The 23,914-nt window shown below is 42.2% G+C and overlaps 1 protein-coding gene and 2 pseudogenes across 1 annotated transcript; 1 reads left to right on the forward strand and 2 right to left on the reverse strand.

The window, feature by feature from the left end:
* Positions 1-1,077: 1,077 nt before the first annotated feature.
* On the reverse strand, positions 1,078-23,512 carry Eapp (E2F associated phosphoprotein). The gene is made up of 6 exons (XM_032907736.1): positions 23,322-23,512; positions 15,992-16,170; positions 14,623-14,718; positions 11,813-11,924; positions 6,340-6,453; positions 1,078-1,481 (listed from the first exon to the last, which is right to left on the reverse strand). Exons 1-6 carry the CDS (start codon positions 23,393-23,395, stop codon positions 1,214-1,216), a joined length of 843 nt encoding a protein of 280 aa, XP_032763627.1. The 5' UTR covers positions 23,396-23,512; the 3' UTR covers positions 1,078-1,213.
* Positions 4,431-4,527, forward strand: LOC116906338 (annotated as a pseudogene).
* Positions 6,804-7,568, reverse strand: LOC116905049 (annotated as a pseudogene).
* Positions 23,513-23,914: the final 402 nt, after the last annotated feature.

Consider the following 23,914-nt stretch of genomic DNA (forward strand, 5'->3'; position numbering starts at 1 on the left):
TCTCTCCTTGTTTCCACCAGGCTCCATCTTCATACATTGGGATTCCTGCTTGTTACAGCATCATCTTCACAGAGGGACCCAAGGGCACGCTTTCTAGCATTTTCTCCAGGTGATCTTATAAGACACTGAGAACTTAACACTGGACTGTTTAGTGTGTGGGGCATTAGGGTGGTCACTGACTCTGAGAAGAAAGTAGGGCTTGCAATAACAGTATCAGAGGAGTGTTGCTCTGTAACATACTACCATGTGCTAATTTGAAACTAAAAATGTTAAGTACATATTGCCTCCATATAGATACCAACATATTATAAAAATTATCAACTATGCTAGCTACCAACACACTAAAACTAACTTCTTTCCCCCATTCCCTTCTTGTCTTTCCCAATTACAGTCCACCATGCCCTAAGCACTGGAAACTTCTTGGAAACTCCCCCGTGTGCCTGTGTATGTGGTGCTGGCTATCCAGCCCAGGAACCTGCACATATCAAGCATGCATCCCACCACTGCTACACCCCAGCCACAGAAGACAGAAGGAACCATTCATTACCTGTTGCCTCAATTCCATTCAAACCCTCACTGGCCCAGTTCTCCTGACTTGTAGCTTGAAGGTAATTAGAGATTAGAGATAGAAAATAGTTCCTCTCAGAGCGTACTCGAGGCCCCTTCAGGAAAATGGGGTGTGTGTGTGTGTGTGTGTGTGTGTCATGCATGTGTACATTCGTGCACTTATGTTTGGGAAATAGGAAAACTTTCAAGAGTTGATTCTCTCCTTCCATTGCAAATTCCAGGGACTGAACTCAGGTTATGGGGTTTGCATGCCAAGTGCAGAGCCATCTTGCCAACCGATAAAACTCATTTCTTTATAAAACACCCAACCTGTAGTATTTTGTTATAGCAATAGAAAATGGACAACCAAAGACTAGGAAACAAATACTTATTCTAAAACTGTTTGATTCTAGGAAGCTAATAAATAAGAAGCCCCAAAGTCTCCAAATATGCAGCAGAAATGGAATGAATGATCAGTCTTATCAATACTCATGGGAAAATTAAAAAGAAAGAAGGGAGAAGAGATAAAGGTTGATAACCATTCCTTTTCATAAAGATGAAATACTGTTTTAATAACAATGTCACTGAATTAAATGGATAGGAAAGAGGAAGATAAGAGTCTATATTTGCCTTATACACAGAGCTGGGCAGTTACCTGTCACATTGTTCAAGAATGGCTTGCTAAAACATTGAAAAAGTGAAAGACTTCATCCTTGTCATAGACGGCCACTTCAGTTGAGCACTCTGTGCACATGACAGGGTGATAGAGTTCTTCCACATCTCTCTCTGCGAGGTCTTCAGGATTAGACCGCATCTTCTTAGCACTCCGCCTTTTCTTCCTATTTTCTGAATTCTTGTATCTTAGAACCTCCTCTCTGTTGATAGAGCAATTCATCACAAACATTGCCCTGTACTGAGTCTTGTAGGATTCATGCCTATAAGGAGAACAAAATGAAGAGTTTTGATTTAATAGTGGTCACTTTTACATCAAATTTGAGATACAAAACCTACATAAGGGCTGGAGAGATGGCTAAGAGCACTGACTGCTCTTCCAGGTCCTGAGTTCAATCCCAGCAACCACATGGTGGCTCACAGCCATCTGTAATGGAATCTGATGCCCTCTTCTGGTGTGTCTGAATTTACAGTGTACTCATATACATAAAATAAATAAATATATCTTTAAAAAAAAACCTACATAAATATCCACCAAAATAAAGATAAGGGAATGAAATGTGAATTTAAGGAAACTTGAAAGGGTTGTTAGAATATGGGACATCTTTTATCTCTTTACTTATTTTTTGAGACAGAGATGCCAAAGCTAACCTGGAACTCATAATCCTCCTGTCTCAACCTCTTGAGTAATGAGATTTCAAGCGTGGACCACCACTTCATAGAGAAACATCTTCCTTAAACAGAATGCAAGGTGGGTCATAGTGACACACACCAGCACTTGGGAGGCAGAGGCAGGAGGATCTCTGTGAATTCAGAGAAGAGTTAGATCTACATATTGAGTTCTAGGATACCCAGGGCTACATATACTCTTGCCTCAAAAAACTATAAACAAACAAACAAATGGAAATATATCGCTAGGCTGGGGTAAATGGTAAAGCATGAACAAAGTCTTAAGATTTAATCTCCAGCACTGAAAAAAATAATTTTTTTTTTAGCTAGGGTCTCACTAGGTAGCCCTGACCAACCTGGAACTCCATATGTAAACCAGGCTAGCCTCATACGTACAGAAATTCACCTGTTTCTGCCTCCTGACTACCAGGCTCAAAGGCATGTGCCAACTACCATGCCTGGCTTCAGTTGTGAAAGTTTTTTTGTTTTATTTTGTTTTGTGTTGTGCTGCATTAGGCGATTAACAGTACTCAAATCACCCAGGCGGCAACACAAGTTCCTCGATACCTGCCCCAATGTTCTGAGTTCCTGATTGAAAGGCATGTGTGAGTCTGTGTATATGTTCTGACACACAAGTAAACATACAGATAGAACACTTATTTATTACATATTTAGAGCATTTATTTATGCATAAAATAAATAAATCTTAAAAAAATTTTAGGGGCTAGAGAAATGGCGCTGGCTGCTCTTCCAGAGAACCTGGATTCAATTCGCACTATCTACATAACAGCTTATAACCATCTAAAATTCCAGTCCCAGGGGATCTGACACCCTCTTCTGGATTCTGTGGGCACTGCGTACATATGATGCACAGACATACACACAAGCAACACATCTGTATTAGTACAATAAAGGAGAAAAGCTGGCACTGGAGGTATACACCTACACAGACAAACCATCTTGGGGGAAAAAAAAAACAACTTTTATCCCAGAAAAAATAATTTATAGATCAAGTTTTAAATTTGGGTTTTTTTTTCATTTATTTTATTTGTATGAGTATAACTGTCACTGTCTTTAGACACACCAGAAGAGGGCATCAGATCCCCATTACAGATGGTTGTGAGTCACCATGTGGTTACTGAGAATTGAACCCCTGAGTGCTCTTAACCACTGAGCCATCTCTCTATAATTAAAAATTATATTTTTTAATTTAAAACAAAAAACACTGCTAGGAACTTAATGGATAATATTTAATTTTTTTTTTTTTTTTGAGGCAGGTCCTTACATAACCTGGGCTGGCCTTGAACCTGCTATATAACTAAGACTGGCCTTTAACTCCTGATCCTCCTGCCTCTGCCTTCCTGGTCTGGGCTAGCAAGTGTGAGCCACCATCACAGTTGTGTATTTCTGGAGGTGGGGATTGGGAAGGTGGGCACAGCACAGTGTGTATGCAGTCAGGTGTGTGCTCAGGTCGTCAGGCTCCGTAACACTGCTGTCAGCTATGCCATCTCACCAGACCCTAAAGTTTATTTTTAGTCAAGACCAGGTCTTGCTACACAATCCAAGCTGCCTGAACTTGATGTGTAGCTGAAATAAACTTAGAATTCAGGATCCTTCTCTCTACCTTACAAATGCTGCCGTTATAGGCGTGTGCTGTTCTGTTCAATTTGAACCATATTCTAGAGAACTCTTACAACAGCCAGTAATCCCATTACATGGGAAATAAGAAAGGACTGCCCAAAGTTTGAGGCCTGCCTAGTCTACATATCGAAACCCTGTTTCAGAAAACAATCGAGAGCACATCAACCCAGCTGGAGAGATGGCTGGAGAGCACTGACTGCTCTTCCAGAGAATTCAATTCCCAGCAACCACACAGTGGCTCATGACCATCTGTAATGGGATCTGATACCCTCTTCTGGTGGGTCTGAAGGCAGCTACAATACTCATATACATAAAAAATAAATCATTTAAGAGCACAACAACCAAAAACAAAACACACACATACTTTAAAGGGTCTGTATATGCAGAAATACTTAACTGGTTCAAGTCTAAAATCAAATTGGAGGAAGTAAAATGGTAACTGAGATAACATTGTGAGACCCAGGCTCCAGGCGGCTGACACTTCAGTTAAAGTAAAAAACACTTAGTCTTCTGTCTTGAATTATCTGAGGTTTATATTGCTTTGTTTATAAAAAAAAAAAAAAGTTATTTTTTATGTGTGAAAGCTTTTTGCCTGTAGTTGTGTACTTCACATACATGCCTGACACCTGCAGAAGAGGGCACTGGATTACCTGGGACTGAACTTGAGTCCTCTGCAAGAGCAACAGTGTTCTTAACCACTGAGCTCTCTCTCCAGCTCATTTTAGTTTACTGTGAGGCACGTTCTCACTTTATAGCCAAGAGAAGCCTTGAACCTACAGCAATCATCCTGCTTTAACCCACAGGATTATAGACCTGAACCATCCTGCCAACAGAGACCAACAGAGTTTAATTACTATGTTAATAAATACACTAATAATTGCAATTTTTCAAAACTGTCCCTTGTGTTCAACTCAGCAGCATATGTATTAAATCTGAAACAACACAGAGGTTAGCACTCCCCCTGTGCAAGGATGACATGAAAATAATGTTTTCTTTTTTGAAAAATATTTTGTCTATGTAGCCCTAGCTGTCCTAGAACTCACTATGTAAACCAGACTGGCTTTGAACTCAGAGAGATACTCCTGCCTCTACCTCAAAAGCGCTATAATTAAAGACCTGTACAATGCATTCTATATTTAACAATGAAAACAAAAAACAAAAACTTGGGGTTGGGGATTTAGCTCAGTGGTAGAGTGCTTGCCTAGCAAGCGCAAGGCGCCGGGTTCGGTCCCCAGCTCCGAAAAAAAGAAAAAGGAAAAAAAAAAACAAAAAAACAAAAAACTGTCACCTAGGTGTAGCTCAGTGGTATAGCACTTGCTTTGAATGTATCATGTACTGAATTGATTATGATTTTGATCCCCAGAACCCACATGGTGGAGGGAAAGAAACAACTCCCACAAACTGTCATCTGACCCCCACGTATGCCATAGAATGCATGGGAACACGTGCATACTAAATAAACAAACAGGCTACAGAGACGGCTCAGCTGTTAAGAGCACTCACTCTTCCCGAGAAGCCAAATTTGGTGTCCAGCACCAACGTGGCACTCACAATTATGTGTAATTCCAGTTCTAGGTGTTCCGACCCATCCGACCTGCACACATGGTGAACACACATTTGTGCAGGTAAACACTCACATAAATCTAAAACAACAAAATTAGTTGTTGCTGAGGACCATAAACTCTGGCTCACTAGACATGTAGCCTGTGATCTAGCTCCCAAAGGCTAAGGCAGGAGGATCAAGACTATCAGGGCCATCTGTGGTACGTAATGAGACCTTGCCTCAAAATAAATAAATAAGTAAATAAATAAATAAATAAATAAAATCCAAGTCTAGTGGTGTATGACTTTAGCCCCAGCACTTAGGAAGCAGGTGGATCTCTGTGTGCAAAGAGAGTTCCAGACCAGTGAGGGCTGCATAGTAAGAGTCCATCTCAAAAGAACAGACTGCTGGTCAGCACTACGCTGAGCCGTTAGTTACTGTGAGTCTGTTAGCAAAGACTGGGCAACAAAAAGGTCTCTACAGTAGCAAAGTAATGACAGAAAGAGAAATTGGCTTAGCTTCATCTCCACTGTTCAGAGAATGGGAGAATGGAACTCTACTTTTCTGCCAGGATTTGAATTCCTTCAGGAATGACACTAATAAAAAACCAAGAAACCTCCTGCTGAACTGAATATGGAGTATTGTGTGAGCAGAAGTGCACATTTTTTTGGCTTTGTTGTATTTTGCTTTCTTTTTCTTTTTTCTTTGAGACAGAGTTTCTCTCTCTGTGTAGCCCTAGCCATCCTGAGACTCACTCTAACCAGGCTGGTCTCAAACTCAGAGATCCTGCCTGCCTCTGTCTCCTGAGTGCTGTGATCACAGGCACACGTCACCACCACCTGGTCTAGTTCTGCCTTCTCAGCTAACATGTCAGACTGAAACATTCCACATAACCCCAGCGGTGTGGGGACAACTACAGCTTAGAGTCAGACTGAATATCACCCTGCTGACTTAACTGAACCCCCCTGCCCCGCCCTCACTCCTGCTTTTTAAGAAATACATTACCAGAGAAATGAACTTTTAACAGACCATGCACGTAAATAAAACCCACTCCATTCTTCAGATTCTTGTAACTACATCACACATCATAGTTACCACTTTTTCTACAGTTTGGTCAGACAATTTTTCACATAAACAGCAACAGTAAAATGTTTGCCTGTGATTTAAGCAAGGGACCACTAAACTGTTTCTGGTTTCAGGGAGAGACTTGCTCTAGGGTCAGGGTAGACTCACTTGTTCCCTGTGGTACGTTTACCATTGTCCCTTACCTCTGGCAATCAAGGCACAGTGTAGTCATACAGGCTGGGCAATTCAAAACAGCATCACTGTTTGGGACAGGCTGTTGTTTCTGACATGGTCTTTGCAATCCAAAAGCGTGATAACTAAAACAGAAAAAGAAATTTGGGAAGGAAAAATACATTAATCTAGCAAATTCTGGTTTCTTCTTTTTTTTAGAAACATTGTACCCCTCACCCAGTTTTATTAATACATTACATATTTGAGGAACTTGTTAAAAAAATGTTATCAGGTTTTTAAAAAGTCATATAAAAGGAAATGATGGAAAAATACCGTTTTTAAATTTTTTTTTTCTTTTTTCTTTTTTTTCGGAGCTGGGGACCGAACCCAGGGCCTTGCGCTCGCTAGGCAAGTGCTCTACCACTGAGCTAAATCCCCAACCCCTAAATTTTTTTTTTAAAAAAACAATTTCATCTGGATCTGAGGAGTTCAACTGAAAAATAAAGGTTAAGTATCTTTGGAATCTACAGCTTTAAAAATACCATGTGGGAATACTGTTTTGGGGTTCACAGTCCAAATAAGTCGTTTTTTTCCCTTGCTACTACAGATTTAATAACATTGGTAAGAACATATAACTTCTGGCACAGATTAGACACCAAGAGACTAACCTAAAGTAAAAATAGAACAGGGTACACTAAGGTATTCCATTATTGAACTGCTTAACAGGCAAGCTGTGCAGTCTTCCTAGAAGGCACAAAGCAAAGCTAATAAAGGCTCTTCCTCATCATCCTCAAGAGTTCTTCCTCCATTACCTCTTCATCCCCATCCCCATCAGCTTCATCAAGCATTTCCTGTCACTCATCTTAAGTTTTCCCTAGCTCCTTGGCAACCTTCGATGTTATTTAGTGATATGCTTCTAGTAGCATCATCATCAAATAATTTAAACACCTTCAGTATTTCTTCCTTCTCATCTTCTTCACTCATTTTTACATTCATAATAGGAAAAAAATTCTTCAAAACCAATGGTGCCAGCCCTTCCTGGTTGATTTCAGTTAACTTTTGTTTAACTTCTTCTTTCTCTGGCTCAAATCCTAAGGCCTGCATTGCAATCTTCAATTCTTTCAGATCTATGGTTCCAGACCCATTAACATCAAATAGGTCAAAGGCCTCTTTAATTTCTTGCTTTTGGGTGTCATCCAATTCAACTTTTGCTGCGTTTTTTCTTCCATTGGTCTAAAGTTGTACAACGCCTGGATGACATGTCCCCTACCCCTGCCTGCACCGTGCATCAGCCCCAAATCTTGGTTTCTAATGACTGTCCAGAAAAAGATCAGTACCCAGAGAAGCAGTTATTTGTGTAATTATTACTTATATTTTTATTTTGCTTTAAGTGTATGAATGTTTGTGTCTGGTGTCTTGGGGAGTCAGGAGAAGGTGTGGGATCCCTAGGACTTAAGGTAAGGATGGTGGGTGTTAGAAACCAAATTCAGGTCCTCTACAAAAGCAACAAATCAGCTCCAAAAAAAAGAAAAGAAAAAAAAAAAAAGCAACAAATGCTCTTAACCACTGAGCCATCTCTCCAGCACCAGAAATGGCTAATTCTAGGGATATTCTAGGGACATAGTTTACAAGATCTAACTAAAACACCCCGCAGAAGCAGAAAGTTTTAAAAAAAGAAAAAAAGGTACTCAAAATCAAAACAAATCAAATCTCAGGGTAGCAGGGCCTAACTCCTCACTCCTTAAGTCTAAGCTGCACACAGTAACTTTCTTTCAGAGTAGATAGTTTAGTGGGATGTAGTGGTCCATGCCTGAAATCCTAGCACTCCAGAGACAGAGGCAGGGGGAGCCAGATTCAAGGCCTAAAATGAGACGTATCTCATAAAAGCTAAACCTATCAAATAAACAAACCAAAAAAAAAAAAAAAAACAAAAAACCTAGTCTCAGTTGATTGCGAGAAAAATCTCAGGTGAGTTCTAACAGGAAACTAACTCTTCCACACACCTGGCCAGGGCTCTTCAAAAATAAGACAGCAAAAACATGGAAAATCTAAGAAACTATTTTGTATTTGTAGTCAAGAACTTAGGTTGGCCAGGCAAGACAGTCTACACCAGTAATCCCAGGACTAGGGAGACAACACAGGAAGACTACAAATTCAAAGACAGCCTGGACTACACAGTGAGCTCCACACCAATCTGAGTGAGTCTCTAAAGCACACAAAAAGAGGGCCCAGGAGGTCTGGGGAAGGGGCTCAGGCATGGCAGGCCTGCTCTGCAAGTGCAAGGACCTAAGCTATGGTTCTGGCACCCACACAAAGAGCATGGAGACGGGCGGATCCCTGCCACTCACCAGTCAGCCAGCTGGACACAGCTCAGGGTTCAGGGAGAGACTCTCTCAAAACTGAAAGGAGAGGAGCTGGTAAGATGGCTTAACACATAAAGGTGCTTGTCACGGACCTGACAACCTGAATTCAATCTGGAGAACTTACATGATTCCTACAGGACCCTCTAACCTCCACAGGCAAGCTTTGGCACATATGCACATAGTGATAAATAATTCAAACACAGATAGATAGATAGATAGATAGATAGATAGATAGATAGATAGATAGATAGATAGATAGATGGATGACAGATGTAAAGTAAAATAAGTTCAGAAAGCTAAGGCAGGAAGAACAAATTTCCAGTGCAATGCAGGGCAAATTCCATGCGCCAAAGAGTTTCCTAGGAGACCCTGCCTCAGAACATAAGATAAAGGAAGCTGCAGTAACTAAACACCAGAGGGCACTGGAGGAAGCAGCACAGGAGTAAATCAGGAAGAGGGAAAGGATGTGGTGGAAGAACTGAAGCTAAAAGGTGTGTACAGTGATTCCAGAGCAACATCAACCCTTCAGACGTGAAACCAGACACCCATCCCTGTAAGAACTGAAGCAAAGCCTCCTAGGCCCTGAGGGTGCAGCTCAGCAGCTGGGTATCCGCCTAGTGTGTATAACAGCATACATTCCATATCGCCTAGCGTGTATAACAGCATACATTCCATATCTAGCACCACACACGAGTGCACAGGAAAGGTTATAACAAAGAATTACCACAAGCTTCCACCACACTAGCAGAAGTGGGGGCTCGAGCCAGTACGTGCACATCAGTGTTGACAACACTATTCGTGACAGTCAAAAGGCAGACAGAACAAACTTCTCCTGGTGGACACACATACGATGACATTGTGCAGCCATAAGAAGTACTGTGCTACAGTATGGACAAACTCAGAAGCATTTTGTTCTTGGGCCTGCAAGGTGACACGAATCGTTAACCCCAGCACTTGGGATTACAAAACAAGAGCAAAGAACCACTTGAGAGGCAGAGGTGGACGGATCTCTGCATATTCCAAGCCAGCCTGGTCAGCAGAGTTCTAGGATAGCTAAAATAAAATTAACAATTTAGATGCTAAAACTCTAAACTCAAAATGATTTAAAACTATAAAATACCAGGGACTAAGCCACTACCAAAAGACACTGAAGGGACTGACCCTGGACTCTGACCCCATAGGTAGCAATGAATATCCCAGGTAAGAGCAGGGGTGGAGGGGGAAGCCCTGGGTCGGCAAAGACTGAACCCCTAGGGAAAGGTGATTGTTGGGGGGGGGGGGGCAAGGGGGGGGGGAGGGGGGGGGGAACACCCATAAGGAAGGGGGGGGGGAGGGGTTAGGGGGATGTTGGCCTGGAAACCGGGAAAGGGAATAACACTTGAAATGTAAATAAGAAATACCCAATTAAAAAAAAAAAAAAAAAAAAAAAAAACTAGGGGTTGGGATTTAGCTCAGTGGTGAGCTTGCCTAACAAGCACAAGGCCCTGTTCGATCCCCAGCTCCGAAAAAAAAAAAAAAAAAAAACTATAAAATAAAAATAGTAGTGTACAGTCATAATTCCAGCACTTGGGAGGCTGAGGCAAAATAGCCCTGGGACTTCAAGGTCAGTCTAGGAGAAACCTTATCCCAACAAACAAACAAAAAAACTTTAAAAAAAAGTTTAGCGTGTCTATTTGAAAAAGTTAATTTTCTTTTTTCTTTTTTTTTTTTTCCCCCGGAGCTGGGGACCAAACCCAGGGCCTTGCGCGTCCTAGGCAAGCGCTCTACCACTGAGCTAAATCCCCAACCCCGAAAAAGTTAATTTTCAAAGACCAATAAAACCAACCAACCAACCACTGAAACTTTAGTTTTATAACAGTCCCTGCTTCCCAGGTGGCTGAGGTAGGAGGACTACAAATTCCAGGCCCACTGGGCTACACAGTAATCAAACCTTGTTTTAAAAAGCAACATGAGGGTTAAGGATGCACCTCAGTGACATCACTTGCCCAGCATACTCAAGAGCCTAAATTCAATCTTAGTACCAGAGAGTAGGGGCAAGAGGGAAGGCCAGGCATGATGGCACAGCACACACCTACAATCCCAGCACTTAGGTTGAGGCAGGGCTGCTGTAAGTTAGCCAAGGCAGCATACATAAGGAGAACATAACAAGACCCTGTCTCACAAGAACAATAAAAACGTTCTTTTGTTTCTTTTTTTTTTTGGTTCTTTTTTTTCGGAGCTGGGGACCAAACCCAGGGCCTTGCGCTTCCTAGGCAAGCCCTCTACCACTGGGCTAAATCCCCAACCCCCTTTTGTTTCTTAAATGAAGAAACTCTTTTTTTTTTTTTTTTTTTTTTTTTTTTTTCGAGCTGGGGACCGAACTCAGGGCCTTGCGCTTGCTAGGCAAGCGCTCTACCACTGAGCTAAATCCCCAACCCCAAATGAAGAAACTCTTAACAGTTTAGATTCATTAATAACGCAACAATTAATTGCTGTGGTGACACACCTGAAACTTCAGACAGCATTTGGAAAGTAGAAGCAAGAGTTTAAGGCCAGCCCCAAGAACATATTAAGGTTTGAAGCCAGTCTGGGTTACATGATAATCTTTTTAAAAACAAATAAAAATTCAGCCAGGCGGTGGTGGCGCACACCTTTGATCCCAGCACTAAAGAGGCAGAGGGAGTTCAAGGCCAGCCCAGTCTATAGAGCAAATTCCAGGACAGCCAGGACTACATAGAGAGATCTTGTCTCAAAAACAGAGAGACAGATAAAAACTGTTTGACTAAAATTTGCTGGCTATTTTCATATAAAGTATTCAAGGTTTTTTTTTTTAATTTTTTTTTTTTAAAGATTTATTTATTTTATATGAGTACACTGTAGCTGTCTTCATACACACCAGAAGAGGGCATCAGATCCCATTACAGATGGTTGTGAGCCACCATGTGGCTGCTGGGAATTGAACTCAGGACCTCTGGAAGAGCAGCCAGTGCTCTTAACCACTGAACTATCTCTCCAGCCCAAGTATTCAAGTTTCAATCCTCGATGTATTGTACTTTTTTGATGTATTTGTATGAAAACAAAGACACATACAGTCAAACAGGAAAGCAATGAAAAATAACTCTGGCTTTCTCTAAAGATTCTAAATATAGACTTAAATTCTTACCCCCTTCTCTTTGCATCTACCCAGGCCTGGTCTCTGTTATCTTTCTCGGGATCATAGAGCAGCTCATCGTTTGTTGGAATCCTGTGTTGTTTCTTCTTCTTCTTCTTGGTCACTTGTGTTAGTTAGAAAGGTTAAGAACATGGATCAGTATCATGTCTAAAGTTTACACTTCTTAATATCAAATGACTCCTGTTTCCCATACTATCTATTTATTCTATTACATTATCTTTTTAAAAGTTGCCTAAATGGGGGGTTGGGGGTTTAGCTCAGTGGTAGAGCGCTTGCCTAGCGAGCGCAAGGCCCTGGGTTTGGTCCCCAGCTCCAGAAAAAAAAAAAAAAAAAAAAAAAAAAGTTGCCTAAATGGGAGGGAGTTACCGGAAGGGGGGCAGTGAGCCAGATATAAAGTAAGTAAAAAATTAAACTAAAAATAAGAAAAGAAAAGGATGCCTAAAGCCTTTCTTTAGCAGTCTCAACACTTGGAAAGTTGAAGCGGGAGAACTGCCATGCCTGGGTTATGCAGTGCATCCCTGGATACCCTGACAACAAAAGTAAAACCCTATCCCCAAAACAATGCATAAAATTAAATAAAGCTATTCTTCCAATAGGAGTCTTGTCCGGGGTTGGGGATTTAGCTCAGTGGTAGAGCGCTTGCCTAGCAAGCACAAGGCCCTGGGTTCAGTCCCCAGCTCCGAAAAAAAAAAAAAAAATAAGAGTCTTGTCCAATTAAGACACTAAAACAAAAGATAAAGGAGGCCAAAGAGCTAAGTTCAAATAATAAAAAACAAAACCCACTTAAAACCAACTGGGCATGCTGACACATGTCTACAATCCCAGTGCCTGAGATAGAGGAAGTTGGATCATGAGTTCAAGGTCATCCTTGGCTACATACAAAGTTTGAGACCAGCTTAGCCTGTATGAGACCCTGTCAAGAACAAAAGGGAGGAAGGTGAGACTGCTCGAAAGTCTAACAATCTGAGTTTAGTCCCTGGGACTCATGTGGTGGCAGGAGAGAAATGACTCTCACAAGTTGTCTTCTACAGCCATATGTGACTTGTAAAATGAGCTCTCATAAATACACACACATACACAATAATTTTTGATTAAGAAAAAAAAAATGCTAAGAATGTGATTTGGGTCTTGTGTAGGCAGAGCTGGCCTCGACTTGCTAGGTAGCCTAGGATAATTCTATGCTTCTGATACCCCAGCCTTCACCTCCCAAGTGCTTGAATTACAGGTGCGTCCACACTGGGGATCACATCTGGGGCTTTGTGTACACCAGGCAAGCAATTCTGTAAACTGAGCTCCATCCTTAGTCCTATGAACTACTTTCCGCATATAAGATCACCACAAGTTCTCAAACATAAATCATTACTAAACCAGACAATGGCAGCTCACATCTGTAATCCTAACATTTGCAAAGCAGAAGCATGAGAACTGCCATGAATGTGAGGCCAGATGTGCTGCACAGTAAGTTTGCAGTCAGAGGGGGCTACACTCCAAGACCATCTCTCAAATAAATACTAAAATCAGAACAAAATAATATTTAAAAACCAATGGTAATTCTCTTAAGGTTTATTTTACATATATGAGTGTATGTTAAGTACACTGTATAAATGCCTAGTGCCTGCTGAAGCCAAAACAGGGACCCAGGTCCTCTGGAACTGGAGTTATATATGGATAGTTGTAGGGGCAAGGTGAGTTCTGGAACTGGAGTTATATATGGATAGCTGTAGGGGCAAGGTGAGTTCTGGAACTGGAGTTATATATGGGTAGCTGTAGGGGCAAGGTGAGTTCTGGAACTGGAGTTATATATGGATAGCTGTAGGGGCAAGGTGAGTTCTGGAACTGGAGTTATATATGGGTAGCTGTAGGGGCAAGGTGAGTTCTGGAACTGGAGTTATATATGGGTAGCTGTAGGGGTAAGGTGAGTTCTGGAACTGGAGTTATATATGGGTAGCTGTAGGGGCAAGGTGAGTTCTGGAACTGGGGTTATATAAGGGTAGCTGTAGGGGCAAGGTGAGCTCTGGAAACTGAACCAGGACCCTCTGCAACAATAGCAGGTGCCCTTATCCTCTGGGCACAACCTGTGGTTGTGACCCCTTTGGAGGTTGAAGGACACTTTCACAGGGGTTGCCAATGGCCATCAGAAAACACAGATATTTACATTACAATTCACAACAGTAGCAAAATTAGTCATGAAGTAACAACAAAAATAAATTTTACCATTGGGGATCGCCATACATGAGGATTAAAACGTCTCAGTATTTTCCTGAGAACCACTGTTGTAGCCCCTTGTCTAACATTCTTTTTTTTTTTTTTTCTTTTTTCTTTTTTCTTTTTTTCGGGGCTAGGGACCGAACCCAGGGCCTTGCGCTTGCTAGGCAAGCGCTCTACCACTGAGCTAAATCCCCAACCCCTTCTTTTTTTTTTTTTAATTAAGATTTATTTATTCTATATGAGTACACTGTAGCTGTCTTCAGACACATCAGACGAGGGCATCAGATCTCATTACAGATGGTTGTGAGCCACCATGTGGTTGCTGGGATTTGAACTCAGGACCCCCTAGAAGAACAGTCAGTGCTCTTAACCGCTGAGCCATCTCTCCAGCCCTTGTCTAACATTCTTAAGGACCCAGAATATGTTAAAGAAAACAAAACAGTAGACTTTAGAGTGGAGAGAAGAGATACACATGCAGGTAAACACCCATTAACATAAAATAAAAATGTAAAGCGGAGAAAAGTCTAGTATCATCCACTGTTACAGCGAATAGTACTCATAAGTACACCTGGGCTGAGCAGAATGTTACTCACCTGCTTTGTCTTCATCCTCAGAATCAGAATCAAAATATATCGCATCATAGTATTTTGTTGTAACTCCTCCCACCTTGGCAACTCCTGAGGAAGACCCTGCCAAACCAGAAGTGAAGTTTACAAACTAAACCACATATGATCCATGAGGGAAAAAAAGCCTCCATGTACACTTCCAACACTTCAAACAGGAGGAACTCACTCACGACCTCATTGGTATAATAAAATGTTTTATGGCAGAGACTGACTTGATTTCTGTGCCCTATGCAGCTATAGGAAATTACTCCTTGGAGAGTGTTCCAAACTAGAGAAAAAAATCATTCTTTCTCCTTTCCTACAAAGCTAATTAAAGTTTAAGTGTCATATTTCCAGGTTTTCAGTATACCTATTATGCTTTTAAAATATATACCAGCATGCCTCTTAATGGCACAATACACCACACAGAATAAGAAAGGGATATCTTAATTCAAGGGGCATTAGGCAGGGCGATGAGCCAAGAGCATACTTCCTCTCTCCAGCTTATGTCTCACAAGCTTGGGTCCCTATTCTCCCTCTGCCTCAATTACATCTTTCAGTTTTTTAAGATTCTGACCAATCTTATTTTTTTTTTTCGGGGCTGGGGACAGAACCCAGGGCCTTGCACTTGCTGGGCAAGCACTCTACCACTGAGCTAAATCCCCAACCCCGACCAATCTTATTTTTACAAACCAATTTTTGGGTCAAGTAAATTATATATAAAGACCTAAAAGTGAAATGTTTATTACCTACTACAAAGGGACAGGAATTTGTAATGACACACCATTAAATTTACCATCAAGCTCTAAAAATATTTTTGTATGCCCTGTGCTTTTTATTCTAACTACAAAGGGAAGCAATGCAAGGGATTTGCTACCACATAGCACCTTTCTAATAATGCACGAAACGTCAGTCAACAAAGAAAACTCTAGTACAGATCGCCAAGTACATCCATTCCTTCATTTAATAAGTATCATATTAGTCAGACCTGGGGGTGCAGCTCTGTCACCCAGCTACTCAGGAGGCTGAGGAAGGAGTATCACAGAGGTTACAGTGAGTTCAAGGCCAGACTGGGTAACTTAGCCAGACCCTGTCTCAAATATTTGAAAGAGGTGGGGCTGTAACTAAGTGGTAAAACAACTTGCCTAGCAAACACAAGACCCAGATTTAACCCCCAGCGCCACCCACCATTCACACATACACACTCTCACATACACACTCACACACACACACACACACACACACACACACACACACACACACACACAGTAATTCTTCAGCACCTACACAAAGTTTAAGAGACACAGAAGAAGATATCCTTTATAGGATATCTATGAAAACTAAGCCTGAAGCTGACCTGTTCCCAGCGAGGATAACTTGTCCTCCACTGTCTTCATGGTGGAGTTTAGTTCAGCTTCCATTTCTTTTTCAAACTCATCTTCGCTTGATTCACTTTCTCCAGTAAGACATTCCCGGATGAGTTTTCGTTTTTGGTCTGGGGTTCCATGTAAAAGCACATCCACTTCATCTTCAGAACTAGCATACATTTGAAGTACAGAGAACATGAATATTAAAGATATTAAATCAGGGCCTGGATGTGGCTCAGGACTACAGTACTTACATAGTATGTGCAAAGACCTCAGTTTGAGGTATAGCACCACAAAATAAAATAAAACTATTTAAAACTTCTATCATCTTACTGCTTGTGATGGTTTGTATATGCTTGGCCCAGGGAGGCCTGGAGGTGTGGCCTTGTTGGAGTAGGTGTGTCACTGTGGGCATGGACATTAAGAACCTCATCCTAGCTGCCTGGAAGTCAGTATTCTGCTAGCAGCCTTCAGATGAAGATGTAGAACTCTCAGTTCCTCCTGTGTTATACCTGCCTAGATGCTGCCATGCTCCTGCTTTGATGATAATGGTCTGAACCTCTGAACCTGTAAGCCAGCCCCAATTAAATGTTGTCCTTATAATCGTTGCCTTGGTTATGGTGTCTGTTCACAGCAGTAAAACCCTATCTAAGATACTGCTCTACTGCAATCTTAAGTTTTACAAATTTACATGCAATATACTTACCATATTACATATAGACAATGCTCATTAATAGGCAAGAGATTAGCTAATCCTTCCTTTTTCAGCTTTGGCTTTCTGAGTTTCTTTTTTTGTTTAGGGACAGGGTTTCGCTATATAGCTCTGGCTAACCTGAAACTTGCTATACAGAGCAAGCTGACCTCAAACCTGCAACAAACAATCCTGCCTCTCCTTGCTGAATGCTGAGCTGCAGACATGAGCCACAAGTATAACCTGATCTCTTTCTTTTCTTCTTGTGTGTGTATAGGTGTTCGGCTTGTATGTATCTGGACATGAGTTGTGTTGCCTGGTGCTCACAGAGGCCAGAAAGGGAACTGGGTTCCGCAGAGTTCCAGTCGGACAGTATGAGTTGCCCTGTGAATTCTGAGACTCTAATCCAAGTCCTTGGCCAGAAAATCCAAGGCTCTTAACCACTGTACTGGCTATTTTTATGCGTCAACACAAGCTGAATTATTACAGAGAAAGGAGCCTCTGTCGAGGAAATGCCTCCATGAGACCCAGCTGTAAGGCATTTTCTCAATTAGTGATCAAGGAGGAAGAACCCAGCCCATTGTGGGTGGTGCCATTCCTGGGCTGGTGGTCCTGAGTTCTATAAGAAAGCAAGCTGAGCAAGCCAGTAAGTAACATCCCTCCATGGCCTCTGCATCAGCTTCTGCTTCCTGCCCTATGTGAGTTCCAGTCCTGACTTCCTTTGGTGATGAACAGCAACCTGGAAGTGTAAGCTGAATAAACCCTTTCCCCTCCAACTTGCTTCTTGGTCATGATGTTTGTGCAGCAATAGAAACCCTAAGACAGGGGTTGGGGATTTAGCTCAGTGGTAGAGCGCTTGCCTAGGAAGCGCAAGGCCCTGGGTTCGATCCCCAGCTCCGAAAAAAAGAACAAAAAAAAAAAAAAAGAAACCTAAGACAAACTGGTACCAGAAGGGGGTATTCCTGTAACAACCTGACATGTTTTGGGGAGAACTGTGGAAGACTTTGGACCTTTGAGATAGAAGAGCCATTGGGATGTTAAATTCTTTGTGGGATATTCTGTAGGAGCTCGGAAGATAATGTTGAGGACAGTGCAGAAGGTGAAGGCCTAGCTTGTGAGATTTCAGATGGAAGATTAAAGACTCCTTGCAGGGCTGTTGCTGTTTTGATTGTGATAATTCTGTGGTTTTGGTTAGCTGGGGCTGAAGAATCAGCTGTGATTAACAAGATACCAGGACTACTAAAGTGAAACCTTTGCATTACTAGGACTATTGATGCTGGTCAGCTGGAGCTAAGAAATTAGTTGAGACCAGCATCATTGAGGTGAAAAATCTTCTGGGAAGTGTTTTCTGAGAGCACAGAGTCTGTTCCAGAGATAGCCAAGGTAGTACCTCATGCTGTGGCTGGACTTGATAATGTATAAGAGTCACCCAGGTGGTACTGGTTTTAAAGGTACTGGCGTTTGAAGGGGTCATGAAGAACAGCTGAGGCTGGGCACTGTGAGAAGCCATGGAAGGCGATTGGTGAAGGTGCAGCCTCAGTTACAACTGATGGCCCAGAACTCAAGGGGTCATTCAAAGGAGTTGAGGCTTGGCACCATGAAGACAGCCTATGAGAGGCTATTGGTGAAGCCTAGTTGCAGTGGAAGACAGCAGTGTTTTGGAGATGCCAGTACCATGTGATGACCACCAAGAGCAGCAGCAGCAGTGGAGAACAGGCAGCTGGAGCCTAGAAGACAAGGTGTGTGCTACAAAGGGCAGAGCTGGAGAAGTGACCCAAGTCCTTAGAGGAGCCCAGAAGATCGTGAGTGGATCCCAGACAGTTACAGTTTGATTTCGCTTTTGATTGACTGTGCCTTGATATTTTTCCCTCTTGAAGTAAGAAAGTATTTTAGTGAAGTCCACAGTTAAGAGACTTTGAATTTTAAAAAGACTTTGAATTTTAAAAGATATTAGATATTTTAAAGGGACTGAATTTTTAATATGTAAAGACTGTGGGGGGTTGGGGATTTAGCTCAGTGGTAGAGCACTTGCCTAGCAAGCACAAGGCCCTGGGTTCAGTCACCAGGTCCGAAAAAAAGAAAAGAAAAAAAAAAAAAAAAAAAAAAAAAGACTGTGGACTTTTAAAGTTATTTAGATCTTGGGGATGAATAAGAAAGCAAGGGTTGAGGCTTAATAGTGATGTGTTTGTGTGTCAAGTTGACAAGGGGTCAATTGTACTGGCTGGTTTTGTGTGTCAACTTGATACAAGCTAGCGTTATCACAGAGAAAGGAGCCTCTGTTGAGAAAAGGCCTCCATAAGACCCAGCAGTAAGGCATTTTCTCAATTAGTGATTAAAGAGGAAGGACCCAGCCCATTGTGGGTGGTGCCATTCCTGGGCTGGTGGTCTTGGGTTCTATAAGAAAGCAATCTGGGCAAGCCATGGGAAGCAAACCAGTAAGTAACATCCCTCCATGGACTCTGCATCAGCTCCTGCCTCCTGACCTGCTTAAGTTCCTGTTCTGATTTCCTTTGGTGATAAACAGCAACCTGGAAGTGTAAGCTGAATAAACCCTTTCCTCTCCAACTTGCTTCTTGGTCACAAACATCGTGCTGGAATAGAAACCCTGACTAAGACAATCACTGAGCCCTCTCTCCAGCTTTCTTTTTGGCTTCTTGTATTATCACATTGCTTTCCAATACCACTGTACTAATTCCATTAAACTAAAAAAGCTTACTTCACAGAACTGAGAGCCTTATTTAAATAAAGACAAATTTAATACACAGTTAATACACCAACATAAAATAATAGCAATTAATATTATAATTTAATTTAAAAGACAGAAAACTATGCTACAGAAAACTGTGAATAGAGAGAACTATGTACACTGACTGTTTTTCCTGGTGCTGGAAACTGAACCCAAGTTTCCTGTACATTAAGCACTTGTTCTACCATTGAGCTACATTACATTCCAAATTCTAACTTCTATCAACTTATATTGACTTCTATGATTAGTTTCCTAACAGAATTATTATAGTCAATAACTAGGAGAAATAAAACAAAAATGAATGAAGTCAAGGCCTGCATGATAACTCAGCAGCAGATAGAGGGCTCGTCACCAAGCCTGATGACCTGAATCCAATTTCTGGGACCCACATGGCAGGAGACCAGTTGTCCTCAGACTTCCACATGTATGCCACAGCATCCATATGCCTACATACACAGCCTTTTTTAAAATGTAATTTAAAACATTTAAATGAATTAACTCAGACAGGGCAGTGCATGGTCCTATAATCCCAGCACTTAGCGAAGAGTTCAAAGCCAGCCCTGGGCTACACAAGGAGACCTTGTCTCAAAACAAGAACAAATTAAATATCTAAGACATTTCTTGTAGCTGGCCTTTGCTACTTTGTGCGTTCTTCTTTTTCCACATTTTAATCCCATTTCATCCCCTATCACTAAATAGGAGAGAAAGAAGGATAGAGGAGGGGAAGGGGCAGAGAGAAAGGGAGGTCCCTGAATCTAATTCCTTCCCTTTTGTTTCTTCTTTGAGCCTGACTACTAACACAACCAAGCCTCCTAAACAACCAACAACTACTGACTCCACCTCTTGCAGCCCTAGCTCTGAAAAGTTCCCAGAATTCCAAATGTCACACAGTCACAGAAACGACCTGCAACTGGCAAAACCATTCTTCTGCTAGAGCACGAGGCAAATCATAGTCAGCTGCTGTGAATGGTCCAAAGCAGCCTCATATCCCTACACCTAGGAGTAAGAGGAAAACATACTCTTATAAGATTTCTTGCTTTTTAAAGGAACCAAGATTCTAGGATTCTCGCTACAGTTTCTAATATGATGTGAGGCACCTGCATAACAATCAAAGGCTGAGGCTGTTACTGAGTTGTAGAGTGCTCACCTGGGTTTGCACACCAACATCACATACACAGATGTGGTATAAATGTATGTGATCCCTGTAGCTGAGAAGTGGAAGGAGGATCAGACGTCACCAGCCCAGAATACATGAGAGCCTGTATTAGTAGTAACAGTAAGGAGGTAGCACATGCCTTTATCCCAGCACTCTGGAAGCAGAGGCAGACTGATCTATTGAGTTCAAGGCCAACCTGGTCTACAGAATGAGTTCCAGGACAATCTAGGCTGCAGAGAGGTCTTGTCTTCAAAAACCAAAAAAGGAAAAAGGAAAGGGAGAAGAACTACATCTCAGTACTCCGGGATGTAACTCTGGACAGAACAGTTGCCTAGCAGGTACAAAGCCCTGGACCTGATCCTTACAATCCTTAGCACAGCAAAGGAGGGTAGGGATGGGGGAAAACTGTAAGATCCACACAACACACTACCACAGGCAAATCTCCAGGGAAAAAAGCCAAATTCCGAAGGTTGCATAGTGCATAACTCCACTTTCACGACACCCGAGAAATGACAACACTGTACAAGTGGAGAACATCTGAGTGGCATCCAGGAGGTTCAGTAGGACAGAAAGGAACTGACAGTGACTACTCACAAGCAGCAAGAGGGTGTGAGGTGTGATGGCGCACACCTGTGGTCTCAATACTCAAACGGCAGAAGGGAAAAAAGGCAGCGTGGTGGCACACCACAGGAAGTGTGAGGCCAGCCTGAGATACACAGTGAGCACCAAGGACAGCGGAAAGGAGGCCGGTATACTCACAGGCAGTTAAAAGGCATCCTTGCAATGATACAATGTTGTCTTCACTGTTTTAGTATTCACATAGTGTCTGTATTTAGGTATGCACAGTGCATTTGGAAGTCAGAAAACAACTTTGAGAAACTGTTCTTGCCTTCTGCCTTGTTTTTTGGTTTTTTGTTTTGTTTTGTTTGTTTTGGGTTTGTTTGTTTTTTTTTTTTATTTAGTGTATATGAGTACACTGTCGCTGTCTTCAGACACACCAGAAGAGGGCATCAGATCTCATTACAGATGGTTGTGGGCCACCATGTGGTTGCTGGGATTTGAACTCAGGACCTCTGGAGGAGCAGTCAGTGCTCCTAACCACTGAGCCATCTCTCCAGCCCGCCTTCTGCCTTGTTGAGAAAGGGTCTTTCTTGTTTCTTGCAGAATACTGCGAGCTAGCTGGTTCTCAAACTTAGATGGTATGTCCTGCCTCCACCTCTCACCTCACCGTAGGAGTGCCAGGATTAAAGACTCACACTACTAACACATCCAGCTTTTTACACCAGTTCAGGGGATAGAACTCGGGTCTTCAGGTTTTCACAGCAAGTGCTTTTACAAGCTAAGCCATTTGCCCAGGCCTTGAACTACAGTCTTCTACAATGGTTCTTAACATGAAGGTCATGACCCCAATATTTACATTAAAGTTCATAACAGTAGCAAGATTACAGTTTGAAGTACCAATGAAAATAATTTTCTTGTCAGAGGTCACCACAACATGAGGAAACTGTATTAAAGGGTTGCAGCATTAGTAAGATTAAAAACCACTGTTCTAGAACCTAGTTAATATAGGAAAAAAACAAGTCAAGTGTGGGGGCGCACACCTTTGGCCTAGCACGTAGGAGCAGAGGCAAGCGGATCACTGAGTTCAAGGCCACCCTGGTCTACAGAGCAACTTTCAGGCCAGGCAGAACTCAAGACTGTCTCAAAAAACTAAAATTAAAAAGTGAAATATATGGGGCTATAGAGATGACAGTTAAGAGCACTGGCTGTTTTCCCAGAGGACCCAGCTTCAGTTCCCAGCACCCACGAGGCAACTCATAACTGTAACACCTGTTCCAGGGGATCCAAGATCTTTTTTCTTTTAAGATTTATATATAATAAGTACACTGTAGCTATCTTCAGACACACCAGAAGAGGGCATCAGATCTCATTACTGATGGTTGAAAGCCACCATGTTGCTGGGAATTGAACTCAGAACCTCTGGAAGAGCAGTCAGTGCTCTTAACCACTGAGCCATCTCTCCAGCCTCCATAAAAATAAATTTTAAAAATGAAATATATATAGATAAAAATAATACCGTGGGAAAAAAATAATACCGTGGGATTAATATCCAGCAAGGGGAGAAAAGGTATGTGCTTTACACATATGTATAAACAAGGCAAATTCCTCAAGTAGGAAAAATACAACCTTTCCAGAATTATCACAGAACTTCTTCAGTGCCTATCACAGGGCATCTTCTACAAAAAATAGGCACTTCAGTTCCCCTAGTATAAGGAAAACCTATGGAAGACAAGAATTTTGTATTTATGTCTATCATAACAAAAAAAATGTCCATTCACTATTTCCTTATTTCTATTTGACAGTCTTCAAGATAAGTACTTCATGCTAAGGCTTGTGGCCTCACTAGCTTAAGATACTGTCCCATACTTGTATTTATTTCCATTTATAGATGCGAAGCCGAGGATAACTGATTTGCCTTCAGTCGCAGTGCTAGTAAACAGTAAACAGGGTTCCATCAAAGGATTTACGCTTGGGGGCCCACGTTATTCCGAAACATCCCTCTTCCTAAACTGCTGTCCATCCTGGCTCCCCAGAGACTGAGCAGCCCCATCAGGCACCCTGAGGCCCCTTCAAGTGAAGCGGGCGACCGTGCGCCCAGGGACCGCAGACGCGACAAGCACAACGGCCTCAGCCAAGGCCGGGCGGATACGCGGGGCAGCGGCCCACCTGCTCAGAGCCGGCTCCTCGTCGCTCGGCTCTTCCACCGCGTAAAGGTCATAGTCATCCTGGAGCCGGTTCATGGCGGCCTAAGGACGCCTACACGGTCCCGGTGTCTGTGTACTCCTCAAGCACCTTCCCTAAAGCCTCCCGGACACTCCACTTCCGCCCATATTGCGAGTCCTTCCTGTGCGCCTGCGCAAGCCGTTCCACGGAAAAGGATGTCAGCGACGGGGCGTGCGGAGGGTCAATGTTACCACGTCTCTGCGTTTTCTTTTCCGCTGAAAACAGCAGTTGTCTTTCTGTGTGTTTTTCTTTTCTTTTTCTTCTTCTTTTTCTTCTTCTTCTTACTCGTCTCTTCTTTCTCCTCCTTTTTTTAAAGCTTTATTTCGGTTTTGAGACGGTCTTACTGGCCCAGTCTAACCTGCAACTAGTTATGTAGCCCAGGCTGACTTCCCTCTGCCTACCGTGACTTGCTTGCGGAGAGCTGAGATTACAGTTGTGTGTCACTAGCCTGTCTGATTTATTCCATCAAAGTTGTTACCTTAGCCTTTCTCCCTTGATTTATTATTAGTTTTACTGGCTGTGTGCAAATGTATGAT

The sequence above is a fragment of the Rattus rattus genome, chromosome 7, assembly GCF_011064425.1.
Source record: "Rattus rattus isolate New Zealand chromosome 7, Rrattus_CSIRO_v1, whole genome shotgun sequence".
Classification (NCBI taxonomy): Eukaryota; Metazoa; Chordata; class Mammalia; order Rodentia; family Muridae; genus Rattus; species Rattus rattus.

Bases quoted from the DNA above. Each gene is read 5' to 3' on its own strand.
- Eapp (XM_032907736.1), bottom strand. From the start codon at position 23,395: ATGAACCGGCTCCAGGATGACTATGACCTTTACGCGGTGGAAGAGCCG. The intron at 11,925-14,622 runs GTGAGTAACATT...AACTAACACAAG, and splicing joins TGAGGATGAAGACAAAGCAG to TGACCAAGAAGAAGAAGAAG. The intron at 6,454-11,812 runs GTAAGAATTTAA...TTTCTGTTTTAG, and splicing joins GTAGATGCAAAGAGAAGGGG to TTATCACGCTTTTGGATTGC.